Here is an 11,502-nt window from a genome sequence, read left to right as displayed (position 1 = left end):
GTGCTATTGGTGCACTACCGCCACCTACAGGACCCAAACGTTGTTATCCATAAATATAACAATAAACTTATTTCTCTCGATGTCCTTTCAAGTAATTAAAAGCATGACTTAATTTTGTATTATTAAGGGAAATTCAAAATAAGACATGCACACCCCGTAGCGGGTGCTGGATCCAAGATGAACAAAATGTGAAGATCTAGAGATCAGCACACCAGGGAGCTCCCATTTCAGGATTTTTATTCTGTGACGTTTCGAGCCAGTATGCTTTTTCTCAGACTAAGAAAGAGCATATTGTGTTTGCAGAATAAAAATCATCTCTCACTTTGAATTTTGTATTATGCCTATCAGACTAAGCGTTGTAAAATAATATGGATAGTACAGAGTTTTGCTGCCATTCACCAAATATGGGAAATAATATTCAATTTAGACCATTGAGTATCAAATATAATAATAATAATAATGATCTTAAGCACAAAGTGCCTCCCAGATAAAATATGATGTCAAAAACCCATGTTTCCCTTGACAACATTTATACTTATTACAGTCTATGCATCACATTCTACACAATAAACCAAGACCACTGCGATAAGGGTTTGTAATGTACAACAGAATTTATTCATCCATTTCTGAGTATAGTAAGTTACTTGGATATTTGCTTTTCCTAGGAGTCACAACAATATTTCTCTTTAAATATTCGGTTTTTCATATAGAGGAGCCTCAGGAAAGCAAAAGCAACATACTGACTGGGGCAAACAATCTACCAAAAGGATATATTCATGTCCTCAGCACATACAGAATAATGACAATATGCTGCAGTAATCTCAGGGGATACACTTTAGACATTAACATCTTCCAGGCATTAGTGGAACTGTTTTATACAGTCAATGCCTCGATAGACTCTAGACATTTAATGGCCAAAACAAGTCTGTGTTGAATTTAGTCAATATCCACAGAAACAGCTTGTATTTATTATCCAGTCTGACTGTAGTGTCCAATGGATCCCCGGTCACCACCTCGCCCTTAGAATCCCAGACATCTGGTTGTGGTCAGCTAAGTGACGGAAGAAAATCCGGCTAAGTCGCCACCTCCGCTTCACACCCCGAGGTCTGGAAGTCATCACACACCTGTTGCGTATTCTCACAGGACAACTGTCCCTTGGTAAAGCTGCAATTTCTTGATCTGCCAATTCCTGCGAAACGATTTCAAACTGTTAGGAATTCAATCTTTATTTGTATTTTAAATCATTCAGAAACACACTGGTTGTTGTTTTTTGTTAAATAATTATAAATATATGATCACAAAAGTTTTGATTCAGGTGAAATTTAATAAATGTGAACATTGATTTAATGCTTGGTTTTACAACACACTGTCAAAAAGTTGCTCTGTACCTGAAGCTCTTTGGGAAGGATGGTGTTCTTCCTCAATGCATTGATCCGTAGCCTCTCATCAGCATAGTCAAAGGCCATTTTTCTTCTCTTGACATCTCTCAGCATCCTCCAGTCAACATAGTAACCCCGCACCTGCTCCACCGCCCCCCAGCAGCTCCTCAGGGCCTGCACACAGCAAGTGACAGTTAATATCACGCCCCTTGGTACAAAACACACTGAGTGAAAAGCACAAATTGACTTATTTTAAAGATCTAGGTCTACTGTTACAGGCTGTTCTTAAGGCTTTTTTGGCAGTGGATTGAAAACACTTAATACTGATATATATGTGTAGATTTACAAAGGGATGCTGTCAATGGATCATTTATTTGGCACAAGGAATTATACAAGGTACAACTCCAGTGAAATAAAATCCCATCAGCTCCTTTAACTTGTGCACAGTAAATGACTTCTTTTTTACATCTTCTTAAATTGTTGGCTGCTGCTTTGATTGCAGCCCTACCAACCTCCAGAAAAACAAAACTATCCCTACCAATTTGTTTCTTGTCCACATACATCTGATCTGGATTCATCCACACTATTATCTGCTTTGGACAGAGTCAGCGTGGGATTTGTGATTATTTCAACGTCATCTCATCTTCATTGTAGCAACAGTTTATACTCCATGTAGCTATCTCACTATCAAATATAGCATAAATCCAAAAAACAAAACGAACTTGATTCTACTGCCTTTAGTTGAATGCACTTTCGGAAAAACTGTAAAATTAAGTTAATTTGACCATGGATCTCATGCATTAAGCCACAGTTTTTCAATGTTTTTAAAGCCAAGGATGCCTTAGCTGAAAGAGAGGCTGAGCAGTGACCCCGTGATACTGTATCAAAGTGAAATGAGTGTAAAAATGGCTGGATGGAGGTTGCTGGGCATAGGGCCATATCAGTTTTCCTTTTTAAGCAGCATTTGCTGTTCAGTTGGGTGAGAGAGGAAATTTCACTTTCACTGAAATTGAAAAGCATCAGATGATGAATGTACCTGCATTTAATTAATTAATTAATTTCCCCCTAATTTATTCATCCTCTCTTTCTTCTGTGGTGCTACCAGAGTTCTTCTTATAACTTCACATGCATAGCTGCAATGCATTGTGGGTGATACAGACCTCTGACGACCTCTAACTTGCTCCCTCAGCCCTCCAAGGATCTATTTCACTAAGTTCACTTAAATTTTACAAACTATTAGAACGGCAAGGTAAGTGCCAAGGGCACGCTGAACGACTTTTGGAACGCAGCCCGTTCGTCACCACAATCTCACCAAACCGACTCCTCAGTTTTCCTCTCAGGGCTGTGAATGTTCCTGCGCGCTTACTGTTTATTTATCACTCTTTGATAGTCCTTTGTTATTTTGTCTAAATGAGATAATGACACCTCCTTTAGTGGTTTACCTGCACAACAGGCTGACATTAGAGACTCGGTGGTGTAACAGGTAAGGACGCAACTCAAGACACCGTTAGCTTCAGAAATGACTTAAAGTGTTCACTTTTCTCTCACATTTGTCTGCGGTAAGTAAAGGTTATAATACGAACAAGTCATACCCCTCACTATAGCTACTGCGCTTTGTAGGTCGGACATTATTTAGCACGAAATTAAAAGGCGTTTGTCTTTAGGCAGGCTAACTAGCATTAGCTATGAAGCTAACGTCGGAAAGCTAATGAGAGCACTAGCTAATATTGAAAACGTTGCTTTCTCCGTCCGTCTCGTTAGTCAGCGATGCAGTCTTCATAAAAACACACTTAAATTACCAAGTGTAGCGTTATACTCAGTATGTTACCTGCTTTGGGGCGCAGACAGAGGAATAAAGGGCATTCAACCCTAAACATGCTATCCTGTGGGCTGCCATATTGAATGATTTTGTGGTCCAAAACCACCAAAGGAGGAAAATAACACGCCGAAAATGTCTCCACCTATCGACCAGGAGTGTGGAGAGAGAAACGGAAACAAATGCAAATTTTAAGGCTCAGTCCGAAACATCTTTTCCAATCAGCGTTGCTATCAGCTTATTATTATGTATCTAATATGTTTTACTTTGTCAATAATAATAATAATCACCCTGCAAGAAGGAGCGCTACCGCAGGTCATTCATCCCATCTGCAATAAGACTCTATAACATCAGCATCACTGGCTGAATAATTTGCACAACAAATTTTTGTAAATTCTATTCTCAAATCCATCTTTTGTGTACATACTTATTCTATTACTTACTTATTATGTGTACATACCTTTTTTCCTCTATGTACATACTTATTTTATTACTTATTTATTGTTATTTGGGGGGGGGCATGGGTGGGGGGGGGGGGGGGGGGGTGGGGGGTGGGGGGGGGTGGGGGGGGAAGGTGGGGGGAGGGGGGCGGGGGGGGAGTGAGGGGGGGGGGGAGGGGGGGGGGGGGGGGGGGGGGGGGGGGGGGGGATGGAGTGGGGTGGGGGGGGGGGGGGGGGGGGGGGGGGGGGGGGGGGGGGGGGGAGGGGGGGGGGGAGGGGGGGGGGGGGGGGGGGGGGGGGGGGGGGGAGGGAGGGGCGGAGTGGGGGGGGGGGGGGGGGGAGTAGGGGGGGGGGGGGGGGGGGGGGGGGGAGGGCGAGCGCGTGAGCTTACGTGACCAGGGGTCAGATGTGTTAGGAGATGATAGCAGGATATCACATTATGATAAGTGTTGATTTGGGGGGCTGCAGTGGTGCCGGTGTGTAAGAGCCGAGTGCCCAAGCACTTGTCGATCTCTCATGAGTCTCTTAGTGATTCTGGACGATCGTTATATACTGTTGCTCTAAACTTAATATCAGTAACTCGATAGATATAGAGTTAAGTGAGAGCTGAGATAGATAGGGATAGGGGGAGCGGAGAGAAGAGCGTGCTGTGCCAGTACAGGATTCATTGGGATGAGAGAAATGGGTTCTCGGCGGGGTTAGCGCGATATCAGGAGGTGGCGGTAGTTGTGGGGAGCCGAGCAGGAGATAGTCTTTTATCCTTGTCGTGTATTTGATTTATATACATGAAGGCTATGGCAAGCTATGAATGACCAATAGATTACTATGAATGTGTGCTGCGATGGGGGGTGCGGACCTCAGAGAGCTTTTACTACTTTTTTTTATATGAACTGCAGTCTTTAAACCAATTTATTCAGCCAGTTTTATTTTAGTTAGGGCACTAATTACTTTGGGAGGAAGAAAAAAAAAAACGGCAAATAAAACCACACTTTTCATTTCAGGCTTTTCGAGGGCGTTCGTCCCATTGGAGCCCTGGGTAATCAGTCCCTCTCCTCCCCGCACTACGACACCCCTGTAAGTAAGATCCAAGTTCCTCCTGTGGCAAACTGATCATTTGACCATTACAAGTTTAGCCAAGACATTTCTTTACAGAATGAGCACAATAGGGCCCCTTTAAAGAAGCTCCATTTTGCTCATTTTCAGGATCATATTTGCATTTTGGGGGTCTACTAGAATAGTTTTCCACGATATAAAGTTAAAAAAACACATCATGTATCTCATATTGCCCTTTGTTGCAACACCTCTGTCTGAAACAGTGTAGCTGTGTTTGAAACTCTTCCTTATCATGGAAATAGTTAATCATCAATGCTGTTCTGAGGATACATTTTTAAAAATTAGGCTTATACTGCCAGCCAAGGCTTCAGCCTAAATATCACACAAAATTGAGCATAACTCAGAAATAGTTGTTTTAAAATGTAGCCTAGACTAAGCCCCATTGCTCATCCAATTTCATCCACCTTAATGGCAGACCTATAGACTACTGCAAAAGTATGGGTGTGTTTATTCTTTACACATCTTTAATATTCTTTTCACTACATTTTTCCATATTCTAAAGTTCACTAGCATTAATAAAAGGCTGTTTTCCCCACAAACCTATGCTCAATAGAAGTAAGTGAATGCTCTAACTGAACTTTATAATTTTCTTACCAGCCCTGGCACACTGACCATCCCATCACCCAACAGAATTATGGTCACAGACTAACATCTTTTTTATTGTACCCTTATATGTTGGGAAAATGGTACAAACTTTCTTAGTTTGCAACTTCTATTTACCCTTTCAACCAAGAAAAGGTACATATTAGTACCTTATGGATCAACTATGACCCTTTGATGGTACATCACCAGAAGTTTACTGTAAAGAACATAAAATATACATAACATAAACATAAAGACCCCAACCATTACAGTGTACATGAGTTCAACACCAGCTTCATTCCCTGTGTGCTCTTGCTGTTTTGACTCCAAGGTTGGGCCCTGCATTTTAGATGCATGTAGTACTACTTAAGACCCAACAGGTGGCAGTGTTGTTCTATGAGTCTAAGCTTATATTTTCTCTTTCTCACTGCCGCCAAAGCAGTGTGGTCTTTCATGCTGAATATAAACCTTATGTCTGACTGAGATCCTGTTCTTCAGACTTCTGAAACCCAGACACATCTTTCCTCCCTTATACCACTAACAATGAAACTCTTGTGCTTCAAGGAAGTACATACATATAATGGTGCACTTTGGTCTTCTTTCAACATATGGTTCAGCAGGGTGCTGTCCTTAAAAGTTTTTATAGAAAAAAAAAAACATTTAACAATTGCTGCAGATTCCATTAAAGGTTTCTTAAACAATACCATTATATTGGAGCCTTGAGCGGATGCCTTCTTGGATAAATATTAACACATGACAAACTGCAGGCAGTGCTTCCTCTATAAAGAACAACCTGGAAACTCTGTACAGGCTTGAATTAAATGAATAATGACAGTAGATTAAATGCATCAGTATGGCTTTTTAACAGATAGTGGTATTTGTAAATCTGGTAATAATAGAATCAGAACAACACCACAACCATGATAAGTGAGTATTTAAGTATCTTTGTTTCTGCATAAGCTGAGGGGAAAAAAAATCACCTGTCTTTTATTTTATGGGTTAGTGGGCAAGAAATCTTATCAGATCATTGTAATTGTACAATTGCATGGTTGTCAGGTGAGAAATATTCAGTTTTTGAGATTTGGAAAACACAGCCTTTTCATTTGACAGCAGCACTGTGTGCCATAGTTAAAGAAATACCTCACCCACGAAATTGCCATTTGTAAAATAATTAGTCATGCCGTGTTACCTATAATTCATGAAGAAAACTTTTTTTCCCTTTTTTTCCCTCATATGCCTTCGCAGAAAATGGTGAACATATTGATTTATTACAAGCAAACAGCCAAAGTTTTCAAAAACTATATCAAAACACTCGTTAACAAACTCTGACACGACGCAAGCAGTATAATCCAAGCCTCATATATCCAGCTGTATGCTAAGTGCTTCCCAAACTCACATTTTAAGTTTCACTTAAACTTTTCTGAACTGAATGTGAAACTTGTCAATGCTCTTTTCAAAGCCAGACTCCAATACTATTTTTTTCTGTTGTTTTTTTTGCTTAAATGTTTGAGTTTGGGAAGTACTGAGCATAAACCTGGATAAATGAGACTTGGATTATACTGCACAAGTTGTGTGAGAGTTTATAAACAGATGCTTTGATACAGTTTTGCTGCTATTAAATGCAGTCCCCAATCAAACATTTTACGCAGAGCCACGAGTAAAAACAAAGCTTTCTCCATGATTTGAAGGTAACACAGGATGACTAATTGATTCAAAATGGTCATTTTGTGGGTGAAGTATTCGTTTAAACTGTGTTTTGGCCCTCAGTTGGTTTTGGCTTATAGCTCAAACCCCTGAGGGGGCTGTTCCAAGATCACCTGGAAGTCAAATTCGTTCCCTCTGTAATTTTTTTTACTTCCATAACATAGAGATGTCAAATGCTTGAGAGGATCTGAAAGGTGACCTTCCACTCTTTCATATATTGTATAAAAAATGTATGATAAATGCCAGGCTGCCAGGTTCTGCCAGCAGGGGTAACGCTTTGTTGATTGGTGAGAATACCTCTCTGCTGGAGGAGTTCTTTCATCAGACCTTAAACAGCTTGATTTGAGTGAACAACAAGACTTTCAGATTAAATGACATCAGGATGAAGCAACTGGCACATGCAGCACTGAATACTTGTACCCTAAGTAAATATACATAATAATCGTGCTGGTCAACTGCATTTGACAAAATAAAAAGATATGTCATGGTCCAACCCTTTGAAACCTTGAGCCATGTCACTTTTCACTTTGACTGAAAAACTTGGTAAGAAGTGTTTCACAAATGGCAAGAAATTAGTAGATGTAGAAAATTAAATTCAATGGGGTAATAGCTCAGAGCATTTAAACAACACATTGATCCAATTTTGAAGCTTTATATTGTTACTCAGTATGAACAGCACTGACAGCTGACACTTTAAAGAATGGATTTATATGAGACTTTCATCGGCTCAAACTGAAGTCAGTGACAATCAGAAGCATTTGAGCTTTGGTGTAGCTCTGAGCACTTTGAGTTAAGGGACCAGTGGAAAGAAAGATCCTTAAAACCTTGAACATTAAAAGTGGATCATACAGATGACAGTAGAATGACAACAATGCAGTCTCTTGTCAGTTGGTATCAAAGGAGCAATTGAATATAAAGGTGTCTTGCAGACAGGTGTCTTAACAGTGCAGTTTCATGCCTTTAAGGGATCAAGACCTCAGGCTGGATTATAGCAAAGACTTGGGAGATTTGGGAATGAAGCCGTGCGATATGAAACTGATCTCTTTCTGAGATAGGTTAGAATAACTCAGTGGTACAGCAGACAAGTGGCCTCATCCATAAATATGATAGCAGGGCAGTGAACATGGTCAAAATGATGTTATTGAGGCTGAGACTCTGGGTGCATTGGGTTCTTCTTGGGATTGAAGCATCATGTAGAATTTTAACCACGTGAAACACAGGAAGTGCTATATTTATCTTAAACCTGTTATTGTAATCCACTATTATTCCAGGTATGTGGATGGACTGCCTGCATCCATGTAGCAAACACACATTTTATACAAAAAAAGGTATTGTAGTATGTATCATGTACTTGTGGTTATGTGAATTTTAGGCTTTATTCTGACCTTCACACTAAATTGAATCCCTGAGTGGGCACTAGTGCCCTGTTCAGGAGATGTAGAGTCCTTTTAAAGCTCTGAAGTTTGGCTTGTGCCCAACATGTGACACATTAAGTCTGAGGGAAAGCTCTGTTCACACCTGGTATTAACATGCATCTTGGTTGATCAAATCACAAGTGGACATCTCTAAGTCTGTCTGTTTACATCTAGCGTTAAAATACATCTTCACATATGTCTCAAATGACCACTTGTGATCTGTTCTCATGTCCCTGCTTCATATGCAAATATACACATACATCATGTCCGTTCCCAAAGACCAAATGCGTTGATGTTTTTAACTAATGAGAAGGTTTTCATGATGTTCACACACTTTTTTAAAAATAATTAATAATTTAATGACTGACTTATTCATAGTGCAGGTGGAGATAGAGAAGGGGTGTGATTTGCAGCAAAAGGCCATGGGTTGGAATTGAACCTGTGCAGCTGCAAAGGATTTATCCTATATGGGGTGCACACTCTACCAGGAAAGCTAGGTTGTCCCATTGTACACACACTTAAGCACCCAAGTCTACGAGACTACTGCTGCAGGAGACTTCTGTGCCAAGGACAGTTGGTGAGAGTTTACTCGCACAAGCTCACATGGCTGATGTTACTCACATGGCTGATGTTACTCAACAGTTAGAAATGGATTTAACGACAGTCGAATTGTCTCGGTGTCAGTTTGAGTTTGTTGGGATGGTTTAACAGCTGCTGCTGTGTGAGCTTGTGGCAATCAGGCAGATATTGACCTGACTGTTCTCCAGAGAGCGAATGGCTCTAGAGACAGTCCATCAGCGCTGTGTCGGCAGCAACAGAAAGTGAGGAGTCAGATTAGCAAGAACGTCAGTTTAGTAGGCCCAGGACATATAAGCACACACACTGCTTAAGAAATATGGCCATAATACAGCTCAGACCAACTCCAAATGTGGTCTGAGCGATTGGATCTCAAGACGCCTTGAGGACACCAGGTGTAAACAGGACCTTAGTTTCCACTAACAACTACTAGACAGCCATCGACAGCCAGCTGGCCTTTCTGATGTTGATCAACACCAACTTCTGCTATACAGCTTTAGGTAATCTTCATCTGACCCTCAACAAGATTAATCCAATCACAAAGCCACAAATATGTCAACAGAAACAAGTCTAAGCTCCAGGGAGAACATGTCTGCTTCCTCTGATTAAGACAACATCATTACAGGTACATTACAACTTGTAAGCAATAAACAATCTGCTGTGTTTCAAAGTGGGTGGGCTTTCCCACTTTCAACCTAACTGTGTACATGTCCAGCCTGTGAACATACATCATGCCAACATAATTACACTGTACCAGTCAGCAGTAAAATAGCGGTGAAATGTATATATTAATAAAACCTAACACAGCTGAACTTTAGTGTGATCTCAGTTTAAACTCAAGGCCATGGTTAGGATATAGCATCACATCATGTGCAGTCATCTTCAGCTGCCAAAAGAAAATTCTCCTTATATTCCAATACCCTAACATAATATTATGTTGATATATTGTGAGGGAAGTTGGCACGAAAACAGAGGTGCCATGCCTCTTTGTAACTCTCGGATTGCCCAGTCTATGATGTATAGATATAGATTGCTGTTGATGTTTTTCTGTAGGCCAGTGCGACAGCACAGCTCCGTCCTTGTTCCCTCGCCAAAAAGCCAATGGGATTTTTGGATTATTGCAGAAAATAAGCGGTGTGGCAAATAAACGTTTATGATACTTACACATTTTTGTTTAGCAAAATAATTTTCACAAAGGAATGCAACTTTTTTGAGTTTTGAAGTCTAAATGCAATCGCCAAAAGAAAAAAGCTAAAATTAGGTTATAAATAAACTTCACTACAGATTCATGTTTTTTGGTATGGTGATGTTCAGGAGTCTTAGCAACTGCCTTTTTTTAAGAGGCATAAAAACTTAAAATTTCTAAGTGAAATCTTGAGCAACATTTTATATATCGTAGAACTGTGAAAGTCTCTTAAACTTGTGAAAAACACAGACCTTGGTTCAGGCATCTGACCAAAAACCCATTTAAATAACCCATTGACTTAAAGATGAGGGAACATGGAGTGCTCATTTCTGGTGCAATCTATGGCAGCGATTAAAGTTATACAACCAAGTCATAAGAAAAACATATTGATAACTATCATTGAGATAGTAACACTTATCTTGTCTTACATTTTTTAATCCAATGGTTGCCAAATCCCCTATTAAATACCCTAATTGAGCCACTTCTTCTCACGCTGAATCAGTTTACAAAAAGTGTTTATTCTTTTATTCACGTTTCTTTACTTTAGTTCTGCGAGTGCCTATTTTTATACACGCCAAACATATGATTATCACTTTATGTCAAGAAAGTGTTATGTCTTGAATCACCAGTCTATACAAATGCGGTTTCAGTCCATTTTAAATATTCCACTCATTCTATGAAACTATAATCAAATGCATACAGTACATGGTGCAAAGAGGGGGAAAAAAAATCTTACTGTGAGACATTTCCTGAATTTCTCTCGCTGGGTAAAATAAATAACTCTCTCTCTCTCCATGAGATGTCGTAAACTTCACAAGTGGAGCCACAGGTTTCAGGCCTTCAACTGGACCATTGTTTTATCCCGGACGTCGCTGACAATTTTTTTTGCCAAATGTAAAGCACCAAGCACATGTTACAGTATTTAAAGGTGATTTAATAAATCATGGACAAAGCAAACCATTCACACTGGATTTTTGATCATGGAAAACTCATTCAGTCGTGCAACTATATTTATATATATATAACAATATATATATATATATATATATATATAACACTGTACAAGTGTGTTTTGGGAGAAAGTGAGACAGCAGTATTAGGGTAGAAATAGATCATTTAGACCTGCCAGCACCTTATAACTAAACACACCATTAAAACAAATACTATCAACATGTGGCTCTGCAGTGTTTGACTTTTGTATGATAAACCTCTGTTTTAAATTATTTATTCTAACGTGTTCAGAATGATGTTTTTAGAACTGTATATTTCTGCACCATCATTTATTTGGTTA

The 11,502-nt window shown here is 39.8% G+C and overlaps 2 protein-coding genes across 2 annotated transcripts in view; one reads left to right on the top strand and one right to left on the bottom strand.

The window, feature by feature from the left end:
• Window positions 1–586: 586 nt before the first annotated feature.
• mrps14 (mitochondrial ribosomal protein S14) lies at window positions 587–3,312 on the bottom strand. The gene is made up of 3 exons (XM_042497246.1): window positions 3,208–3,312; window positions 1,389–1,553; window positions 587–1,189 (listed from the first exon to the last, which is right to left on the bottom strand). The coding sequence occupies exons 1-3, from the start codon at window positions 3,274–3,276 to the stop codon at window positions 1,007–1,009; spliced, it is 417 nt and encodes a 138-aa protein (XP_042353180.1). The 5' UTR covers window positions 3,277–3,312; the 3' UTR covers window positions 587–1,006.
• Window positions 2,715–11,502, top strand: part of tnn (tenascin N) — a 73,476-nt gene continuing 64,688 nt past the window's right edge. The window contains exons 1-2 of the mRNA XM_042497247.1: window positions 2,715–2,862; window positions 4,637–4,709. The gene's annotated coding sequence lies outside the window, so the exon portion shown is untranslated. The remainder of the gene's footprint in view (window positions 2,863–4,636; window positions 4,710–11,502) is intronic.

This window comes from Plectropomus leopardus, chromosome 12 (assembly GCF_008729295.1).
Source record: "Plectropomus leopardus isolate mb chromosome 12, YSFRI_Pleo_2.0, whole genome shotgun sequence".
NCBI classification, from domain to species: Eukaryota; Metazoa; Chordata; class Actinopteri; order Perciformes; family Serranidae; genus Plectropomus; species Plectropomus leopardus.
The sequence above is the reverse complement of the archived record's forward strand: the minus strand, read 5'-3'. Positions and strand labels throughout refer to the sequence as shown.